This window comes from Uncinocarpus reesii, genomic scaffold (genome assembly GCF_000003515.1).
Source record: "Uncinocarpus reesii 1704 scaffold_1 genomic scaffold, whole genome shotgun sequence".
NCBI lineage: Eukaryota > Fungi > Ascomycota > Eurotiomycetes > Onygenales > Onygenaceae > Uncinocarpus > Uncinocarpus reesii.
The window spans coordinates 7,294,314-7,316,004 of record NW_003052500.1 but is presented as its reverse complement, the minus strand read 5'-3'; the positions used below and the strand labels follow the sequence as shown (position 1 = coordinate 7,316,004).

The 21,691-nt window shown below is 48.6% G+C and overlaps 8 protein-coding genes across 8 annotated transcripts; 6 read left to right on the top strand and 2 right to left on the bottom strand.

Annotated features, from left to right (window-relative positions):
* Positions 1 to 521: 521 nt before the first annotated feature.
* On the top strand, positions 522 to 2,683 carry UREG_02745 (uncharacterized protein; the record flags this gene model as incomplete). The annotated part of the gene is made up of 3 exons (XM_002543183.1): positions 522 to 543; positions 599 to 697; positions 756 to 2,683. The coding sequence occupies 3 exons, from the start codon at positions 522 to 524 to the stop codon at positions 2,681 to 2,683; spliced, it is 2,049 nt and encodes a 682-aa protein (XP_002543229.1).
* Positions 2,684 to 3,185: 502 nt separating this feature from the next.
* Positions 3,186 to 4,612, top strand: UREG_02744 (uncharacterized protein; the record flags this gene model as incomplete). Its single annotated transcript, XM_002543182.1, has 2 exons — positions 3,186 to 3,247; positions 3,322 to 4,612. The coding sequence occupies 2 exons, from the start codon at positions 3,186 to 3,188 to the stop codon at positions 4,610 to 4,612; spliced, it is 1,353 nt and encodes a 450-aa protein (XP_002543228.1).
* Positions 4,613 to 5,857: 1,245 nt separating this feature from the next.
* UREG_02743 (uncharacterized protein) lies at positions 5,858 to 6,267 on the bottom strand (the record flags this gene model as incomplete). The annotated part of the gene is made up of 3 exons (XM_002543181.1): positions 5,858 to 5,949; positions 6,009 to 6,045; positions 6,163 to 6,267. 3 exons carry the CDS (start codon positions 6,265 to 6,267, stop codon positions 5,858 to 5,860), a joined length of 234 nt encoding a protein of 77 aa, XP_002543227.1.
* Positions 6,268 to 8,734: 2,467 nt separating this feature from the next.
* UREG_02742 (succinate-semialdehyde dehydrogenase) lies at positions 8,735 to 10,551 on the top strand (the record flags this gene model as incomplete). Its single annotated transcript, XM_002543180.1, has 4 exons — positions 8,735 to 8,851; positions 8,941 to 9,028; positions 9,103 to 10,372; positions 10,431 to 10,551. The coding sequence occupies 4 exons, from the start codon at positions 8,735 to 8,737 to the stop codon at positions 10,549 to 10,551; spliced, it is 1,596 nt and encodes a 531-aa protein (XP_002543226.1).
* Positions 10,552 to 10,918: 367 nt separating this feature from the next.
* Positions 10,919 to 13,734, top strand: UREG_02741 (uncharacterized protein; the record flags this gene model as incomplete). The annotated part of the gene is made up of 2 exons (XM_002543179.1): positions 10,919 to 11,095; positions 11,176 to 13,734. The coding sequence occupies 2 exons, from the start codon at positions 10,919 to 10,921 to the stop codon at positions 13,732 to 13,734; spliced, it is 2,736 nt and encodes a 911-aa protein (XP_002543225.1).
* Positions 13,735 to 14,767: 1,033 nt separating this feature from the next.
* Positions 14,768 to 16,269, top strand: UREG_02740 (tyrosyl-tRNA synthetase; the record flags this gene model as incomplete). Its single annotated transcript, XM_002543178.1, has 3 exons — positions 14,768 to 14,958; positions 15,013 to 15,364; positions 15,436 to 16,269. 3 exons carry the CDS (start codon positions 14,768 to 14,770, stop codon positions 16,267 to 16,269), a joined length of 1,377 nt encoding a protein of 458 aa, XP_002543224.1.
* Positions 16,270 to 16,683: 414 nt separating this feature from the next.
* Positions 16,684 to 20,470, top strand: UREG_02739 (DNA mismatch repair protein msh6; the record flags this gene model as incomplete). The annotated part of the gene is made up of 4 exons (XM_002543177.1): positions 16,684 to 17,061; positions 17,122 to 17,284; positions 17,347 to 19,718; positions 19,781 to 20,470. 4 exons carry the CDS (start codon positions 16,684 to 16,686, stop codon positions 20,468 to 20,470), a joined length of 3,603 nt encoding a protein of 1,200 aa, XP_002543223.1.
* A 296-nt stretch (positions 20,471 to 20,766) lies between these two features.
* On the bottom strand, positions 20,767 to 21,465 carry UREG_02738 (uncharacterized protein; the record flags this gene model as incomplete). The annotated part of the gene is given in 4 exon segments (XM_002543176.1): positions 20,767 to 20,830; positions 20,848 to 20,977; positions 21,037 to 21,151; positions 21,289 to 21,465. 4 exon segments carry the CDS (start codon positions 21,463 to 21,465, stop codon positions 20,767 to 20,769), a joined length of 486 nt encoding a protein of 161 aa, XP_002543222.1.
* Between the last annotated feature and the right edge of the window lie 226 nt (positions 21,466 to 21,691).

Below are 21,691 nucleotides of genomic sequence, written 5' to 3'. Positions count from 1 at the left end.
TTAGCTTCAATTACAGCACCAACGCGAAACGGTAATCGAGACCTACCTGGTGGAAAACGCCTCCATCGTAGGGAGAGACATTGCGCTTATATAAAAAGAGGCCTTCTTGCACTATAATATGAAGAAGTCAACAGCTACTCTTTGCGCCTGCGGGAGCATCCCAAACCTTACACCTCTTGAAGCTGCTCACTGGCGTTGAGACCTCAACCCGCCCCGTGAGCAGGTCGGGAAGGCCGGGAAACAAAAGAATGAAAAGAAGTCGCAGGAGAAAAGCGCCCCCGAACACCCAAACCTTTCTCCGGTCGACCGGCATTCTTCAAATCCTCCAGCTTCGCAATCGCATGGCTGTTCTGAGCCGGTCTGGTTGTCTGTGATGCTGCCGGTTCACCAAGGAGAATGCTTGGCAAAGCATGGACCACCAAAAGCTTTTTCCAAAATTTTATTTTCGAGATTCAAATGTCGATGCGCCGATGCAACTCACCTGCTTCTCCTAACATTCGTCGCCAGTTGGATTCACCACAATGGCGAAAATAAAGAAGAAGGGTATTTCTGCTGTTCCTTTCCATACTTGCGTATCCCGCTGCTAATTGTATCATAGGAGCCTCCGGCGCAGCCAAAAACTATATCACGAGAACTCAAGCTGTTCGCAAGCTGCAGATATCGCTTCCTGACTTTCGCCGATTATGCATCTTTAAAGGTAGGTAAAAAACGTTGGAATAATATGTGCTAGATAGCTGATGCTTGTTCGATTCTAGGCATATATCCCCGCGAGCCACGAAGCAAGAAGAAGGCGTCTAAGACTGCGACTCCGAGCACGACATTCTACTACACTAGGGATATACAATATCTGCTACATGAGCCCCTGCTTAGGAAATTCAGAGAACAGAAGGCTCTTTCCAAGAAGATCGCAAGGTCTTTAGGTCGTGGAGAAGTTGGCGATGCAGCTCGACTAGAAAAGAACAATGCTCCGAAAATTTCGCTCGATCATATCATAAAAGAACGCTATCCCACTTTCATTGACGCTCTCCGGGATCTCGATGACGCTTTATCCTTGCTCTTCCTTTTCGCGAACCTTCCCTCCACGACGAATGTCCCTCCGAAGACAATTGCCCTCTGCCAGCGACTTTGTCATGAATTCCAGCACTATCTCATTGCCACCAATTCGCTACGAAAATCTTTTCTGTCTATTAAAGGTATCTACTACCAGGCCACCATCCAAGGGCAGGATATTTTGTGGCTAGTTCCGTATCGATTCGTTCAGAAGGTCACCGGGGATGTGGACTACAGGATTATGGCTACATTCGTGGAGTTTTACACTACACTTCTTGGATTTGTCAACTTCCGTCTATACACATCGATCGGGTTGGTATATCCTCCAAAATTCGACTTGAAGCGCGATGAGTGTGGTGCAGAGCTTGCCGCTTTCACTCTCGAAGGTAGGAAAGTCGGCGAAACTCAAAAGGCGATAGCATCTGAGCCCGAAACGAATGGGCAACCTGTAAAGGATGATGCTATTTCGAAAAATATGCAAGCCAAAGTTAATACTCTTCTTGAAAAGGCGAAACTCGACGATGAGCTTGACCAACAGGCGGTTGAACAGGAGGAGGCCAACACCGATGCAATTGATAGATTTGAAGCCGCTGCACCCGAAGCGGATACTCTCCCCCAACCGCAAATGAGCGGAAATGAGGCGGCCTCGTTGTTTGCTCCTTACACCTTTTTTATTTCCAGAGAAGCACCGCGAGCACCTCTGGAATTTCTACTCAGAGCGTTTGGGTGCAAACGGATAGGCTGGGACGCTGTTTTGGGTGAAGGGGCCTTTACAAATGACGAAACGGACCCTCGGATAACGCACCAAGTCGTAGATCGCCCACCTCTTCCCGAATCCGCTCTTCCTCCTATGCCACAAAATCCGGCCGAAGGAACCGAAACAACGCCTAGAGTGCGACCAGGGACCAAGATGCCTGGCAGGACTTATGTACAGCCTCAGTGGGTTTGGGACTGCATAAATGAAGGCAAACTTCTGAGACCCGATCTTTACGCCCCAGGTGCTACATTACCTCCCCACCTTAGTCCATGGGTCAAACCTTCCAAGGGTGATTATGATCCCCGCTTGGGTCTAGCAGAGCAAGAAGGGGAGGGTGAGGCCGAGAGAATAGCTGAGGAGGAAGAGGAATCAGAGGAGGAAGAGTCAGAGAATGTGACCACTCAAAAGATTCAGCCCCCCCCAGCTGAAGAGTCGGATGAAGAATTTGATGATGGTGGTATGGATGTAGATGTTCCCGGTTCTGACGATGAAGAGGAAGAGAGCGAAGAAGAAAATGTCGAAAAGTCTGGAAGTCCTAATGAACCTGTCGACGTGCAATCCGAGTCTGAGGATGAGGAAGAGACCGCGCGAAACCAACACCAAAAGGAACTTGAGGCTGAGGCTGCAGGGCTCCCATTTACTGGAACAAGTGGTGCGACTGAGGGTTCTAAAAAGTCAAAACAAAAGCCATTGGCTAAGAAACACGAAGCTAAGAAGAAGAAGGAACAGGAGGAGCTCGAGCGCCAAAAGATGATGATGAGCCGGAAGAAGCGTAAATTGCTTGACAAGATGCTGTACTCGAATAAAAAGAAGGATGAGGAGGCCGAGAAATTGAGGAAGAAGCGAAGAAAGATTGAACAGAAATCACAAGCATAAGATAAGACCAGTTTAGCTTTATGATACCTGCTCGTTTAACATGGATGTCTTTGGTGGAATGGAAAAGCTTACTGGGGCGTCATCAGTGCTACTTGGACCTAATTGATGCTATAATTGCAAGAAGATTCTCACAATTGTTCATGTCTCAATTTTTATATCGACCGTTTGTACGAAGTAGATATCCATTTTATACTCCCGAATTAGATTTGCGGTCATGTGACTAACTTTTTTTGCAAGCCAGACCTCGCATCAAAAAGTGTAGCTATCTATCAATCGAGTTCAGCATCAAGTCATGTTTGACCATTCTCATCCAAGTACTTGCAGCCCGGAATTGGCTAAATTCAGAGTCTGACGGCCCTCTGATCTCTGCTCCTCCACCTCTGCGACATGAGCTCTCAAAGCATTTTCCCTAATACCCAAGATGAAGAGATCTTAAATACCCAGGATGCACAGTTGCAATCTTTATTCTCGCCAGAGTTTGATGATCCCGATGATTTGAACTATGAAGACAGTGGCAACGAAGCCCATGTCTTTCCTGTGGAGTCTGATATCGACAAGAAACCTGTAATTGGGCTAGGAGATAGCGATGCCGAAGGTTCCTCTCTGTCCGAAGATGGCTCGCCTGAAAGAGTAAACAGGTTTGAGGGCTCACGTAATACCTGGCTTTCGTGGACGAAACGAGAGAGGCAAGAAGTGGCCGCACTTGAGACTATACGTGCGAGAGACCTGTCATTACATCTGTACAACGCGTTTGCATTGAAAGAAAGAAGAAAACAGATAAACCAGCGACGGCCCAACGATGTTAAGGAAGAAAACCATGATGATGGTATTCCCTCTGAAAATTTATCATCTACGTTTGCACCGAGTAGAGCGTGGACGGCTTGGCCTTTACCTGCAGAAATTGTACCTAGAACCACCGAAAAGGTCGAGAAAGATGATGACGAAAATTGGACTTTGCGGGGCGTATTCGATGCGCGTCCAAGTGCAGAGCTGGAAGAGTGCCTCATGGCTCAGATGATGAAAGCCGCAAAAGAGAGGTTTCAATCTCGTGAATGGCCGCGAAAATCCGCTCATGCTCGGAGCCGAAGTCGCAACGCTGGCTCTGATAGCGAAGCCATGATGTCGGCTAAAGAGGAAAATGATGCAGATCATCAAGCTCATGATGGGCGAACCTTTCGTCCAGTTGTGCAGGCCGACGATGAAGCATCAAAACGGATTCTACGCCCTGAGGCTCGCCATATCCTGAGCAAATTTGACCAGCTTCTACTTAATCTCTATCGAGCCCGGCAAGCCTACCTTACAGCCGCAGATATGGCCCAAACTGAATATGAAACGGAAGATGATGAGAATAAACGCATGTCGACTCCACATAGGCGGGGACGAAAGCGAACAAGGACCACTTCTCGCCCAAGCAGTTCCCATCTAAATGTCGTAAACAGCCAAGGCCCAGTTGATGCTTCAAACCTATCTTCTCCTTCTTTGGGAACTAATCGAGCACCCAAGTCGGCTGATCCACGCAGGGACAGGTTGGGACTTCGAGACTGGAGCGATGTTCTCGGAATCGCATCTATGGCTGGATGGTCAGACCCCGCCGTCATGCGTGCAGCCCGGCGTTGTGCAGATCTCTTTGAGCAGAATATGGTCTTCCGGAGGCTAGACGAAGGTAAAGTACAGCTCGAGCAGGCCGAGGATGGCACAGCCGTTTGGAATTATGTTGAAAGCGGAGAAGATGAGGATGGGTTAACCGTAGAGGACGATCAGCCAACCTCCAAATACATCGATAAACCGAGGGATTATGAATTATTCTGCCCCGTGGAAGAATGCAAAAGGCACAAACAGGGTTTTTCAAGGAAATGGAATCTGGATCAGCATCTGAAAAAGAAACATCCAGGGTTGACAGAAAGATCGCGGGAGAAAGTGGAAATCTGAAAAGGCCGTCCCAAGGTACCATTATGTTAAGGAACAAGCAGAGAAGCCTAAATTATTCATTTCTTTTCCGAAACACCGCAACCACCCTGCAGAAAGCCTCTGGCGCCGATACATCAGTTTTAAGACAAAGGTGAAAGCCTGGGTATCTGTCTTTGAAAACGCACTCAAATCTTTACTCCTTCGGGCCATTAAGTGAAAATCAAGAACCATTTCATGATTGCGTTCGACTTGAGTCCGTTATTGATATCTCCGTTCGCTGAAAAATTCTCATATCATTCGTCTGCGCATTTTCCGCGACACCGATAATTCTTTCCTCACTCTCTGTGCGAGGAATCGGCGACTCCCTTCCCGGTTTTACGGATGCCATATAAATATGCTCTTCTTCATGACGAGTCCAAAGTATACTAGCATTAGTCACTGCTGAAACGCCGTTTGGTTTCCCGCGTGACTTGCGGCTAGTCGACTTGCTTGAAGAGTATCCGGTGGGACGAGCCTCGCTACGGAGGGAAAAAATACTCGGACACAGTAGAGAGAGCGACTGCCGGATCATAGGCATACAGGCGCATATGATTCCCGTGTTGACTTCGACCATGCTCCATATTGCAAGCGGGACGGGGTTCCCTAGAGAAACAGTCAGACAAATCCACCACGCTAAATGAAAAACGAACGAGTTTAACTTACACAATGGATCTCTTCTACCACCGGTTGGTTTAATGGTGGTTACTCGGATTAAACTTATGACGCACACGCTTCATCCTTTCGATCAGCTTCCTGGGGTTCAAGAATTTGTTTGGAAGATGGGGTTGCTCACAAGGCGCCGAGCGAGAATATGAAAATCAATGCAATCTTATCCCTTCGCGCCAATTGCAGTCGAAGAATTTGTTGGATCGGCAGAAACAATATTAAGAAATCGGTGCTGATGTTGATCACCGAATACGATGTCCGCCAACTCGTGTTCTCAATGCACTGGTGCGGAATGGAACGATCCCAAAATGCTCTTACCGGCGTGCATTGCAATATGGTTAAAGGGGTATAGGCCACCGTGGACACAACGGAGAAAGCAATAAGGCCGTAACATACCCAACGGAAGGGCTTATTCACATAAAAGGCTCGTAGGTAGAGGAGCAAGATGGCAACTTTTGTTGCAGCAATGGAGATTTTGTATATGACTTGTACGATGAACATCCACTACATTTTCCGATGTCGTTAAATTAGTACACGAAAAGAAATCCCCAATGTGCATGGTTAACAGATGGAACAGAGTCTCACCTTGAGCGCCTCGAGCTTTTCTGAATGCGGAACGGTCACGGTGTGTTTCCCGAATCCATGCTTGATAGCTGTAGCGAACGAGTTGTTAGCGATATCGGATGCACCAACGTGTCGTTTGGCCACGTACCAATGCCATTACAAACGGCGAAGAACACAACAAAAAGCTAGAGTCTCGTCAGCATGTTCACCGGGTTCCAGGAATGACTCCGAGAGTCCCGTACATAAGATGTGACGATTGCCCAATCATCTGCCCGAACCACGCTCCTGAAATATCTGCCCACCAGACGTAGCATAACAAAAATGCCCGAAACAGCCGTCATGACGACAGTGATGATCAGCAATTGGAGCCCTCTGTCGGACCCAGGTGCCCGAGCGCTCGACTCCATTTTGACACCAGCAAGTCACCGTTCGGGAGAGGGTAATCGACGAGGATGCGAACGTCACGAAAGAATGACGCTCCAAGAAGCGTCGAGCGATAGCATGGTATGCTTTTGCTCAGCCGACCGCAATACGTTTCTGGCCTCGAGGCAGATGTCGTCAAAGCTTTTCCCAAGAAATTCCAGCGACTCCTGGGTGCGAAAAGCTGGGGAGAAATTCCTGGGTGATGCTTGATGGGCTCAGGGCAAGTCTAAAATACAAGCGCTACGGAAGACCTCAGCAAAAAACACGGGAACCCATGATTTGGCAGGCTGATGAAACACAATTGGCCCGCCCTCTCTGCCGTGCGCCGTGTGGACCAGCGACAGGGGAGTCGGCTGGGACTAAGGGACGGCCCTTGAGCCAAAGTTTCGCGCCAATTTGGAAGAAGCCGTGTAGCATCGGGATGTCAAAAGTCAGCAAGGCCTCATTCGGGCTTTAAGGTTTGATAACTAACTATGTGATTTGGGGAGAGAATGTTTGGAGTATACTCCGTACTCCGTATACTTCGTACATATATCAAGCTTGATGAGGCGGACAAGATCCCATGAATTCGGGATTGCCGACTTTCAAAAGGCGAGGAATCAATAATCAATCATGCGCAGATGAACCCAGAAACTCACTAATTTCGAAAGCGATGCCAATGAGTTGGTTTGGCAGGGAAGATCCATCTCTGCAAGCAAGGGGTGTCCTTTTTAGCTCTGCACCAAGCTCAAGATCGTTAGTTTTACTCCAGATTAGCATCGCTCCAAGCGATGAGCCCACAATCCTCCCGAAGCATGAGTGGAATCACGATTTTGTCGATCTTGTCAGAGATTGCAGCCTTGTCCCAAGAGGAGCAGCTCGCCACAATCTGGTGCGCGATGATCGATCAATGATCGTGGATAAGACTCTTTTTTCCTGACAAGCCAGGAGAATTTGGATCTTGAGGGATGGGCAAGATCCCTGCATCCACGTTGTTCCGCCTCCACGATTCACCAGAAATCATGTTGAAGCGAGCAGCACGACAGGATTCTAGATTGCCGTCTGGCGGTCTCGGGTCCATGGGACCAGCCGCTGTGGAGAGACAGCGGAACAGCCACCCTGAAGGCTAAAACTCGCGACGGGTTCTTGGAGGCAACACACATGCGGCGACTTCTCACGCGATGCGCTTGGCTGTTAAAAGCACCCTGTTGAGCCTTGCTGTCGAGCCAACAAAAGCTGGTGGGAAGTCGAACCGAAGTGGCCGTTCCATGCTCCCAAAATCATCAAGCCAGGAGCCGAGAAATCGACTCGTCAAATTGAATAATAAGTGAATTTAACCATTCGCATCGGCAAACTGATGTTTCCCGGCGGAATACATACGGAGTAACCCGTCACTCGTTTTTCAGCTTGAAATCCTTTGCATTGATTGCTCCTTTGCTTTTGATTAGTTATCTTTCTTCTCACGTTCTTCACACGCCGCTTGCTACCAGTAACTCATTATTGGATCAACGAGGAAATTAGACGCCACAACGAGATGTACCGAAAAATGCATGTCATCTAAAAGCCGACATTTATTCTTCACTTCCCACGCACGAAGGATGGGAAATGACGCTGTTTGCGCTTTTTGAAGTCTCTCCATATCAAATCCCAGGATCTAGTGACAAGCACCAGACAAGAGAGAACCGCTTCCTTAACTTTCGACCGTTTCATCCAAGACATCTCAGTCCCTACTAGCCAAATACAGGCTTACTACCAGCGCAAGCGAAATGATGGCCGCAGCTGTCATTTTCAGCGCTGTTCTTGCGTTCCAGCATGCTTAAACGGGATATATCGAAATAGGCACAACAATCCTCAGCACTGTGAGGATCTTGCGGGCGGGTCCCAAGAGAAAATCTGCATAGCTAGAGGCCCTACTTGCGTCCTACTGTAGGATGAAGGACGACTGAGGGATCGGAGTGGAGAGGTATATAAAGGATGGCTGGCAGAGACGCCTCTTTCTTCAACGACAAGGCCAAAAACCTCTGGCCGAAAAGGGGAATGGCTGGATGTCCTTACGGAGAAATGCCGGTCCGGTGCTTAAAGCTGATTAAGCGGCACTAAACCCAGGTTGGTTAAACTTGCCCGCACACAGTGCGCCTCGTCATTGGCTGGTTCAGCTCCGAGAAGCCGAGCAGCTGGGGAAGCTCGGTGATATCGCCAGGGTTGGAGTGCAGTTGCTGTTCCGCTGAGACACTGGAATACACTGCCTGGTCTGGCTGGGGAACCGCAATTCTTCTAGCAATTGACACCCGGCTGGCGCTTTGTATTATTACTGATGTCCCTGGGATGCACGGGTAATTGACAGGGTAATTGACATATCTAGGAGTTATTCTGCATCCTCGCCTTCCCCGCTTCCTCCAACCTTTGCTACCCGAGATCCTCGTGTGACCTGTGCTCCTCTACCTCCTCCTCCTTCTTCTCCTCTTTATCAAAATGGAAAAGCTAGCTCGTCCCATTCTTCAGCAGCTAAGCCGCCCACGCCCAGGATACCCCTTCACAATCCCGGCTCTCTACGGTAGACGACGATACGCAATGCATACGGTTCCTCCAGTGAGTGGCAGCACTATATTTTCTAAAGCAATGGCCTTTTCGCTGCTTCACCTGCAAACCATCGCTGACTTTAACCCGTGGTGTCCAAGTTGAAAGATAAATCCCTCCTGATTGGCAAATGCTATGTCAATGGAGAATGGGTGGACGCGAAGAGTGGGGAAACGTTCGAAGTGCAAGGTGAACATTGATTGAGTGAGAGTAGAAGCATGTAGACAGGATCAGCTAACCCCGACCTCTTACTCCAACAATAGATCCTTCCACAGGAAAGCTCATTGGAACTTGTCCCGAATTCACCACTGAAGACACCCAAAAAGCCATCGATGCAGCAGTTGCGGCTTTTCCTTCCTTTCGAAAAACACTGGCGCGGGAGCGGGCTCGTATGCTGCGAAGATGGTATCAATTGATGATGGAAAATGCAGAAGATCTTGCGACACTTATCACTTGGGAGAACGGGAAACCGTATGCGGATGCAAAGGGCGAAGTAGCCTATGCCGCGAATTTCTTTGAATGGTTCAGCGAAGAGGCACCGAGGATATACGGAGATACCATCCCATCATCTGTCCCTGGGAACAGGATCATAACACTAAAAGAGCCCGTTGGAGTCTGCGGGTTTATTACACCGTGGAACTTCCCCGCCGCCATGGTCACCAGGAAGATTGGCCCTGCCTTGGCAGCCGGCTGTACAGTCGTTGCAAAATCCCCAGGCGAGACACCATTCACTGCAAACGCCATTGCGGAACTAGCGCACCGGGCTGGAATTCCAAAGGGGGTTGTAAATTTCGTGACTGCGATGAAGAACACTCCGGAGGTTGGCTTGTGCTTGACCACCAACCCGGAAATCCGTAAAGTTTCGTTTACTGGATCGACCAATGTTGGAAAGCTGCTGATGAAGCAATCTTCATCGACAGTAAAGAAGCTCTCCTTTGAACTGGGTGGAAATGCCCCATTCATCGTATTCGATGACTGCCCTGACCTTGATGCGGCGGTTGCCGGCGCCATCGCTTCCAAGTTCCGCAGCTCGGGCCAAACCTGCGTTTGCGCCAATCGCATATACATCCAAAAGGGGATCTACGATGAATTTTCCTCTAAATTCTCCGAGAAGGTCAAGGGCTTCAAGCTCGGCCACGGCTTCGACGAAGGCGTCACTCATGGACCCGTCATCCACTCTCGTGCCGTTGACAAGGTCGCTCAGCATGTTCGGGACGCAGAGGAGAAAGGAGGAAAAGTTATCATCGGCGGAAAGGCTGCAGGAGAATTTGGTCCGAATTTCTTCCATCCTACTGTTATCACGGGCATGACAAAAGATATGTTGATGGCTTCCGAGGAGACCTTTGGTCCGGTAGCCGGTCTTTTCCCATTCGAGACGGAGAAGGATGTCGTGGAGTTGGCCAACAAGGCGGAAGTTGGATTGGCGGGATACTTTTTCAGTAGGGATATCCAAAGAGTTTACCGCGTCGCTGAGGCTCTCGAGGTTGGCATGGTTGGCGTCAACACAGGGATCATCAGCGACCCTGCGGCACCGTAAGTCTCCTGAATTGCCCATCTACGCCTGTTGCTCTTGCTAATGCTTTGCGTTTAGATTTGGCGGAGTCAAGGAGAGTGGATTTGGCCGTGAAGGCAGTAAATACGGAGTGGATGAGTTCCTCACGATTAAAACCATTACTTTCGGAGGCATGGGCGCAGAGCTTCAGGGGAATTAAGCGCAAAACTGAGCTGTTAACACCGTTTGCGTAATTTGGATCGCTCCGCGATAGTTTTAGAGCTCGTAGGAGCTACAAAAGTAGCCCGAATGAAATTGGCTTTTGGGGCTTGTAATACACTTTAGCCGTCTCCATAAAGAAGCATCTCCAAGGCGAACTGCGGAGAGACCCTTGTGATGCTGGAAGTGGGGTTAAACAGGGCCAAAGACTCACTTCTAACTGCCTCGCATCAGGTTGATTATGTACTGCCTGGTTGGATATCCCCATTTCCACTGGTAAACTACTAAGTGCAGCACATACTTTCGAGAACATAGACACGTCACGAATCCAGATCACACTTGAGCCTCGAGTGACAGCTGCTCGCAGAATGTCATATAATCAAGAGGCGTCTCCGTCTAAAGAGCAAAAGCCATCGCAGATCAAATTCATCCGTGCAGCGCAAATGAGCATGTTTGCAAATGTATCATCCTGGCCGCCGCTGGGCCAGGTGACCTTTGTAAAAAGGAAAAAGGACGTCAGCGGTGGAATTGCATCCAAGGACAAGGTAACTAGCTGCTGAGCATTGTAAATTCGAAACAACCCCCCAACTGCTGTTTTCTTCTCGATTGACCTGTCTTCGACTAGGTTAGATTCACCGTGCTGCTCGAATCAAGCGGCTCGTTTCCGGAACAAACCTGGGAGGTCGCCATCTGGCATAATGTCCACGGGGCGTGGGCTGAACTCCTGCTGCAAAAAGTTACTGGAACACGGCTTCCTATAGCGCTGGGACGGCAAAATACAAAGTCGAATTACCGTCGGCATACATTTTCCCAGGAGCTTGAGTTTCCTACGGGTGGGAGACATGCAGCATTCACGGTCAAGTATCGAATCGATGCAGATTCTCCGTGGCAGTGGGTGAATGCACAGTTTGGAACGAAGGATGGAGAAATTGTCTTTGATCCGCCCCGGTCATGGGTTGAGAAATACAATGATGGCGACCCAGCTGGTCAATTGGCTGATTTTATCAGGAATCTGAATCCCGAATTGAATGTGGAGCATCATTTGAGCGAAGCTCCAGGTGCGGTCTTGTGGAGTGTTACGGGCAAAGTTGGGCCTGCAGTCAAAGACAAGAGTGGGCATGCGATGATAGCGCTCGGTTTGCCGAAAGAATTCGTGAGGAACTTTTCCCTTGTTCGGATATGGAGTCCATGGCTGGCTCCAAGGCATGGATTGGAAACATACCGGCTGACGGAAGATGCCATTCTATCGGCGTTTCTGCGCAAGGATGGACTCTCGTTGGTGCTTTTGGCAGTAAGTGGTCCAACGAATGTGGTGACTCTACTCAAGTCCGGCGAGTCAGGCGTATTCATCTCTGCGAGAAACGACGAAGTCGAAGAATCCGATGTGAAGGTGCTTTCCGCGGTAGCTCCATCCTTTGACCTGGCCATCGCGGCTGTGATGTATGAGGCTAGGAAATGTGCGAGAAATTTTGTCCAGTCGACGCCACCTGCTGAATCATATGAGAGGACAAACAATGCTGAAGGTGTTGATGCCCAATGGCTCTCTACCTGGTATGACGGTTTGGCATACTGCACCTGGAATTCGTTAGGCCAAGATTTGACAGAAGAGAAAATATTCAAAGCATTGGAGACTTTGGAAACAAACGGTATCAACATCGCCAACCTTATCATAGATGATAATTGGCAATCCTTGGATAACAAAGGCCAGTCGCAGTTTACACGAGGCTGGACAAGTTTTGAAGCCAACCCGGAAGGATTCCCCAACGGATTAAGGCATACCATTGATGGCATCCGCACCAAGCATCGAAATATTAAACATATTGCTGTCTGGCATGCTCTCATGGGATACTGGGGAGGAATATCCCCAGATGGGGAGCTTGCAAAGAAATATAAAACAAAAATAGTCCAAAAGGCCGATCGCATTGCTGGGGGAAGCATGCTCGTCATCGACCCTGACGATATCCATCGTTTTTATAATGACCTATATTCCTTTCTGTCAGTTGCCGGGGTTGATTCCGTAAAGACCGATGCCCAATTTTTCCTTGACGCTTTAACCGACGCAACTGACCGTTCTCGATTTACGGCTTCGTATCAGGACGCCTGGTCGATCGCTTCGCTGCGGCACTTTCAAGCAAAAGCCATATCCTGCATGTCTCAAGCACCCCAGATAATATTCCATTCGCAGTTACCGACTACGAAACCGCGCATACTGCTGCGTAATTCCGATGATTTCTTCCCTGATATCCCAAGTTCCCATCCCTGGCATATATTCTGCAATGCGCACAACTCATTGCTGACGAGACATCTTAATGTTATACCGGACTGGGACATGTTCCAAACTAACCATCCATATGCTTCCTTCCACGCTGCAGCTAGATGTGTATCAGGCGGGCCGATATATATCACTGACGAGCCAGGAAACCATGACTTGGCCCTCGTGAACCAGATGACCGCGCTATCACTTGACGGAAATAGCATCATTCTTCGACCTGCAGTCCTAGGCTCGACAATAGATGTCTATCACAACTATAACGAAGGCCACCTTTTAAAAGTAGGGAGCTATACTGGCCGTGCACATACTGGCAGTGGCATCCTTGGCTTGTTCAACGTGGGCGGTCAGGATGTAGTTTCTCTGATATCGATCACCGACTTCCCTGGGATTACCCCTGACACCGAGGCTGAATATATCATTCATGCATTTTCCACGGGTGATACAATCGCAGGGCCATGTGACCAGAGCTTTCTGTTATCCATTGGCCTTGAGCAAGGAGGCTGGGAAATCCTTACTACATTCCCTATTCGGACCTTTTCTCTGGGCGGGAAAAACGACAAGCGCAATTCTGGTGAGCTGACAAAAGTAGCGGTTTTGGGTCTTTTAGGAAAAATGACCGGTGTTGCCGCTATTGTCGATTCAGATGTATTCGTCACGCCGGATGGTCGACTCCAGTTCAATGTCAGCCTAAAAGCAATCGGAGAGTTGGGTATATTCATATCCAATATCGGAACAAAGACCGTGGAGGACAACTTCATGGTCATGCTTTTGGGTAGAGCAGTCCCCGTTGAAACAGTCAAAATCCAGGAATCGAGGAATTTGCTGTCGGTGGATGTTTTGGCGGCATGGAAGCACATGAAGCTGGAGCGCGGATGGAGTAATGAGGTTACTGTCCAGATATTTATGAGATAGACATTGACGTTAAGTCTTGGATAACAGTAGCTCCTTGATATGAGTTTTCTACAAAGCTCAGATAGTCTACGAATCTCTCAGAGCGTTTTGGACGAATGCTCTCTATCTAGCCGCGTCAAGCGCGTCGGCCGCGAGGAATAATTTTATTCCGAAGCTTGAGGTCTTTTTCTTGGCGCGACCCCAAGACCGCGAAATTTGGGGTCGCGGTGATGGACAGATCCAGTCTGATTTTGAGAAAGATATCTAGCAGCTTTTGTTCCCTGGTTGCGGCGTATATACTGCGCACCTATGAACCAGCCCCACGATTAAACGTCTATTAGCCTCCTACGATGCGCTCCCAATTACAGCTGAAGCGCTCTCCCCTCCTCTCGTCGACATGCATATCCTGCCAGATGAAGCTCCTTCGAGCTTCTGCCGCGATGCACACCGCAGCGCGCGTAAATGGACGGGCCCGTAACGTGGCCGTCTCTGCCGTCCAACAGAAGAGACAAATCACAATGCAACATCTGCGACGGACGAAGGAAGCCAAAGAAAAATGGGAGGCCCAGGCAAAGGAGATCCAAGCCGGGAAGCAACAATCTTTCCTGTCCTTTCTGGAAGAAAGGGGGCTTGTTAACTCTATTGTCGGGTTCGTTTCTCTGTTATTTTATCTCGTTTCTAGAACTATATGGGCTCCGGTCGAACTGGGATATACTGACATGTCGGTCTGCTTTAGAGAACGAGACGTTTTGGATAAACTAATAACGAATAAACGAGTGGGATTTTATGCCGGTGTCGATCCTACCGCACCATCTCTTCATATTGGGCATATGTTGCCGTTTATGATATTGGGCTGGGCGTACGTACACGGTATGAAAGCGGTTTGGCTTGTGAGTTCCATGTCTCTGAGGAGCAGGTTCCTTATTCTTGGAGCCTTCTTTGACTAATCGTCGAATAGCTTGGAGGAGCAACTGCAAAAGTTGGTGATCCTACAGGACGCACAGAAACTCGCCCGTTAATGAAAAGCTCGGTTAGAAAAGCGAACATCGCCAACATGCATCTCCAGCTCAAGAGACTTGGCTTGTCGTTCGAAAAGTATGGCGCGAAGCATGGATTTGAATATGAGTGGGCGTGGAGACGAGTTTTGGAGAACAACAACACATGGTGGAACAAACAGACGTTCGCGGATGTGATGACGACTCTTGGTCAAGCAGTGAGATTGGGGCCGATGCTGGGTCGTGATAAGTAAGTCATGAGCTACAAAGCTTTTCAGCCTTACCTGAATTAATACACGGATAGTGTCAAATCCCGCTTAGAAGATGGCAGTGGCATGTCACTTGCAGAGTTCTGCTATCCTATCATGCAGGCATGGGATTTTTGGTATCTCTTCCAACACGGAACACAGATCCAGGTCGGAGGATCCGATCAATACGGCAATATCCTGTTCGGAATCGATGCCATTAAAGGCATCCTAAAAAACAACCCAAACAGCGAATTCGCACCAAAGCCCGGCGAAGACCCAGACCTCGTCAATCCCATTGGAATTACTACTCCTCTTCTAACGACATCGTCCGGTGAGAAGTTTGGAAAATCAGCTGGGAATGCCATTTGGCTTGACAAAGACATGACATCATGCTATGACCTGTACCAGGTGAGTTGCACCAAAAACTGTCTTTATGAAACGTCAGTTTCGTCTCCAATTCTAACCCATATTGTATGCAGTATTTTGTTCGCCTTCCTGATTCCGATGTTGAGCGATACTTGAAGTTGTTCACGTTCATACCCACTTCCGAGATTAAAACGCTTATGGAAAAGCATAATGAGAACCCTTCGAAGCGACTAGCTCAACATAAGCTTGCCGTCGAATTTGTGGAAATTATCCACGGATCCAATGAAGCCCAGAAGGCTGCAAGAGACCACGCCCTAATCTTTGTTTCCAAGTTTGCGGACAAGACCGGTGATAAAGCAGCGCCTGACAGTGAAGATGAACCGCGCCAGCAGAAATTACATATGTTTGACATGCCATCTCCTCACGTGACGCTTCCACGATCCCTGATTTACAACCAGTACTTTCATAAAGTATTATGGTCCGCCGGGTTGGTGTCCAGCAAAGCTGAAGGTTTTCGTCTAATTGTAAACAACGGCGTGCACGTTGGGAGCCAGGCAGATTCGAAGCAATCTATGGGCGACGCCATTTCCTATGTCCCTGTCAAGACGTGGCCGCCTAACATTACAGAGAAGTTCATTATTGACGACTCGCTGCTGATCCTAAAGGTTGGAAAATGGAAAGTCAAGATTATCAAGGTCGTGTCTGATCAAGAATATGCCAAGATGGGTTTGGAAGCACCTGGATGGGGAGAAGTAGAAGCAAAGGGAGAACGTGAAGCGGATAAGGAGCTGTTCCAGAGCAAGCAAAAGCTCGGTGGCCATCGCGTTAAATTACCTCTCTTTGCTCAGCAGAGTAAGCCAGCGATTAAGACTTGGAAACCAGGGCAACAAGACACGGTCATTAAACCGAACGAAGAGGAAGCTATAGAGGTTGGACGAAAGAACTGAGAGCAACGTCTTCGTGACATGTACTATTAAACTAGAGCTGTTGCAGGTAAATATCAATATGTATGTACGATATGGTCTAGTGTTATTCGAGGGTTTCAGCGTCCTTTTCGTCCTTTTCATCTCATATCAAGCTCTCTCATCAAGTCGTGGACCAGCGGTGGGCTGATTACATAATCCATGTTATCCGCGACGCGTTGAACACGCTATTAATTGATCTTGGACGTCGCGGTTCACGTCCCGTTTCACTCTACAGCCTTCCACCTTTTTATTCCTCAGTCCTCCGCAACAATGACTAGCTAAGCTAATTCTTCATTCTCACACACCCATACGCTCATTATCTTCTGATGCCTGAGGGGCGAAAGAAATCAAGCCAGCCCTCCAGTGCCCTTGAGAATTCAACTCCAACCGCACAATATGAAGAGCCAGAGATCTATCCTGGGCTTCTTTCAACCTAAATCGTCGCCATGCACTCCTCCAACTTCCTCGCGCGTGAACAAGGTCAAGGAAGAGCCGAATTCGTCGCCAGCTCCGAATGGTGCCAAATCGAGTGTCCAATCGACCAAGCAGACCGCGAAAAGCCGTCGGGGCCTTCATCTCACCCCTGCCCCGAGTAGCGATGCCGTGGAACCGGGTTCTGACGACTTCAACGTCCACCAATCAACCATTGAAAAGGTGAAGGGAAGTCTTAGTACTGTGGACGTTAGCTTGCCTTCTCCTGCTACGTCTGCTAACGGGCACAATGGAGGGCAGGCTGAGAGTGAACAGGAAACTTCGGTAACCCCGACTCGCCGAGTAAGTCACTGCAAAGGTTTCTCCTACTGTAGTATACCGTCCTAACCGAGTATCCTACAGGCGAGAAAAGCTATCAACTACGAGGAGTCGGAGGATGATGAAATTGTTAAACCTACCTCGAGACGACTAGTGACTGGACGAGCAACTAAGAAGAGAAAAACAATTGCAGTGTCAGAAGATGAGGACGAGTTCCAATTGGGCAATACTGATTTTTTCGACGATGGTGAGCTGCACCGAAATGGTGAGAACATGACATGTTACAAAGGCTAACTGTTCCAGACCTAGATGATTTCATCGTCCCTGATGAATCCGAGGACGAAGCTGGCTCGTCTAGGAAACGCAAGCGGTCATCCAACAACCTGGCTACCAAGTCAGCCCCTATGTCTTCACCACGTGACGAGGAACCGGTTCTAGATATCCCCAATGTCGGCTCTGGAACTACTCAGAAATGGACCTATAATCCGGCTGATATCGAGTCTCGCGAGCCTCGAACAGCATTAGCCCGGCCCTCACCTTCATCCAAATCGTTAGAAAAGAGAAAGGAGAAAGCCCACATGACAGAGCCGGAAAAGCGGTATCCATGGCTTGCAAACATACTTGACATAGAAAAGAACCCTCCCGGTCACCCTGACTATGACCCGCGGACTTTGTATATCCCTCCACTCGCGTGGACAAAATTTTCTCCATTCGAGAAACAGTACTGGGAAATCAAACAAAAGTTTTGGGACACTGTTGTTTTCTTTAAAAAGGGGAAGTTTTATGAACTTTACGAGAACGACGCCACCATTGGACACCAGTTGTTTGATCTCAAACTTACTGACCGAGTTAATATGCGGATGGTAGGGGTACCAGAGTCGAGCTTAGAGCACTGGGCGAATCAATTCGTTGCCAAAGGGTTCAAAATCGCGCGGGTCGACCAGTCAGAGTCTGCACTGGGAAAAGAAATGAGAGAAAGGGGTGACAAGAAAAAGGGTGATAAAATCATCAAGCGAGAATTGAGCTGTGTCCTCACAGCTGGCACACTTGTGGACGGTGCCATGCTTCAAGACGACATGTCAACGTATTGTGTTTCCATCAAAGAAGCCTTGGTAGACGATCTCCCGGCTTTTGGGGTTAGCTTTGTCGATACGGCCACGGGGCAATTCTTTCTAACCGAGTTTGTTGACGATATTGATATGACAAAATTCGAAACTCTGGTGGCCCAGACCCGACCGCAAGAGCTTCTACTCGAGAAAGGTTTCATGTCACCCAAAGCTCTCCGAATTTTGAAAAATAACACGAACCCAACAACCATTTGGAATCATCTAAAGCCGGGTCGCGAATTTTGGGATGCATCTACCACTCGTCGAGAGCTTGAGGCAGGTGAATATTTCGTTTCTATGGATCAGGACAATATTGAGGCATGGCCTGAAGTTCTACAACAAGTTCGAGATAAAGACCTAGTGATTTCATCATTCGGTGCCCTAATCCAGTACCTTCGGATGTTAAAGATTGAGCGAGACCTCATTACCATTGGCAATTTCACTTGGTACGATCCAATCAGGAAGGCTTCCAGCCTTGTGCTAGACGGACAGACCCTTATTAACCTCGAAATCTTCGCAAACTCTTTTGATGGCGGTCAGCACGGAACATTATTCCAATTGCTCAACCGTTGTATCACACCGTTTGGGAAGCGGTTGTTTAAACAATGGGTTTGCCACCCACTGATGGATTCAAGGCAGATTAATGCTAGACTTGACGCTGTTGAGGCGTTGAACGCGGACAGCAGTATACGAGATCAGTTCTCATCCCAGCTGACGAAGATGCCAGACCTCGAGCGCTTGATTTCCCGCGTCCATGCCGGAACCTGCAAATGTCAGGATTTCGTTCGTGTCCTCGAAGGATTTGAGCAAATAGACTATACGATGGGTCTCGTGAAGCAGACCGGCTCTGGCGATGGGGTCATTGGACAGCTCATTTCTTCCATGCCCGATCTGACCAGCTTATTGCAGTATTGGGAGACTGCGTTCGACCGCGTGAAAGCCAAAGATAGCGGAACTTTTATTCCACAGCCAGGAGTGGAGGAAGATTTTGATGCGTCTAATGAGCGCATTGAGAGCCTCGAGGGTGACCTAAACCAGCTTTTGAAACGGTGTCGCAGGGAACTGAATTGCTCCGCAATAGTATACCGCGATAACGGCAAAGAAATCTATCAACTTGAGGTGCCGATCAAGGTGAAGAATATTCCAAAAAGCTGGGATCAAATGTCCGCCACAAAGCAAGTGAAGAGATATTATTTCCCTGAACTCCGTGGTCTTATCAGAAAGCTTCAAGAAGCGCAAGAAATGCACAGCCAAATCGTCAAAGAGGTGACCGGTCGATTCTATGCTCGTTTTGATGAACATTATCCAACTTGGCTTGCGGCAGTGAAGATAATTTCCCAACTCGACTGCTTGATTGGTTTAGCAAAGGCATCCGCAGCTATTGGCTACCCGAGTTGCCGTCCAGTTTTTGTCGACGATGAGCGTAGCGTCCTTGAATTTCAAGAACTCCGCCATCCCTGCATGCTCTCCTCGGGGGATTTCATCCCGAACGACGTGAAGTTGGGTGGGGATACTTCAAGCATCAATCTTCTAACCGGTGCTAATGCAGCTGGAAAATCAACTGTTCTGCGAATGGTAGATATACCCTCAGTCTGACCTTCCTTGTCGTTTGATTAAACTAACAACCTTGATATTAGACGTGTACTGCCGTTATCATGGCCCAGATTGGCTGCTATGTGCCATGCGCATCAGCTCGACTGACGCCCGTTGATCGAATCATGTCACGACTTGGCGCAAACGACAACATCTTCGGTGCACAGTCAACTTTCTTTGTTGAACTGTCGGAAACCAAGAAGATTTTGTCCGAAGCAACATCGCGTTCGCTTGTGATTTTGGACGAGCTTGGTCGTGGAACTAGCTCCTACGATGGGGTTGCAGTTGCTCAGGCTGTATTGCATCATGTTGCAACGCATATTGGCGCACTGGGTTTCTTTGCGACCCACTACCACTCGCTCGCTGCCGAATTTGAAGGACATCCAGAAATCGCTCCTCGCCGTATGCGTATCCGTGTAGACGAGGAGGATAGACGAGTTACGTTTTTATACAAATTGGAAAACGGAGTTGCTGAAGGAAGTTTTGGCATGCACTGCGCGTCGATGTGCGGTATCCCTAGCAAAGTTGTCGAAAGGGCAGAGGTTGCTGCCAAACAATGGGAGCATACCAGTCGATTGAAAGACAGTGTTGAGAGGAAAAAGGGAAGTGGGCTTGTTGGGCTCGGTTGGTGGAGCGATGTTGCATGGATTCTCAAGGAAGATGGTGCAGAGAATCCCAGTGCTTCCGGTGAAAGAGGCATAGAAGTTTTGCTAAAAGCGATTGAGAACATGTGAGTGGAATTTTCAATGCATCCCGGATTTGAAACAGTACTATTTCGAGATGGATCTTGCTTTTATTTGGTACCTAGATGGGTGGTTATGTTGTTGTTAGCTTCGAACCACAGATTCCGGCAACTGGATTTTCTTTTTTACTTGTTTAATAATTATACCCTTCCCCGTGTATAACTATCTACGGCGGCTGTCGTTGGGACACAGTTATCCCAGTGTTTGAATATTTTCTTCCGGAGACAGACTTAGACTAGAGAATTATAGATACATATGTATCCTCTACTCCTCCCATCCTCCACCGGCTATGGCTTCAAAGATTTCGCTAAAGCACCCCCAACTTCTTCCAGACCGCCTCGTCGTAACCATCTACATACTTGACATACTCTTCCCCTGCCGTCACCCAGCCCTTGATCCCACCTTCCAGGACCAAACTCTGCATCCCCGTGGAGTCGTGCTCCGCGAGGTAGTCAGCCAACCATCCCCCAGCACGGGTTCCGCGGCCCTTTGATGACCCTATGATACTCATCAGGGCCGGCTCGACCACAAAGATGGGAGGGAGAAAGAGACCACACCGCAGTAGAAAATCACCTTCTTCACATTCGCCTGCTTAAAGATGGCATAAACCGTGGGGATGGAGGGGTAGAAGCTTTGCGCGGGGAGGTTGATCGACCCCGAAATGGTGCCTCCCTGCACGCATATTGAGCGAAGTCAGCAACAAACAACAAGCCTTGCTACGAGATCGTGGCGATGATTGAATTAGGTCTCAACCTAGCCGCTTCTTTTTTTTTAAACTCCTTTTTGAGAACATGTGTGTGTATCCATACCTCGTGGTCTGCTCGGCGCACATCAACCAGCACGAAGTCTAGCGGTGCGGGTTTGCTAGGGAGCCATTGGATTACTTCCGTGCGGGAGATAGTATTGGCCTTGAGCTTTGGAGCTGGCAATGCAGCATGCCAAGGTGTCTCTTCTGTCTGTTGAGCGGGAGTGCCTGTTGCTGCCATTGTGAAGTTGTTTGTTCAGTGGTGGAAGTGGGGTGGAGGGGAGCAATGGACTCCTTGGCTACTTAAATAACCTCATACCCCAAATCCTACTCTCTGGTGGGAAAATAGATGGCAGCTCCTGTGCTTGCTTTACTACTTGGTCATACATATATTGAAAGACTCGGGTTTCCTCAACTTTTCAAGCAAGAACAAAATGATTCAAAATTCGCCTGGTTATGATAAATAA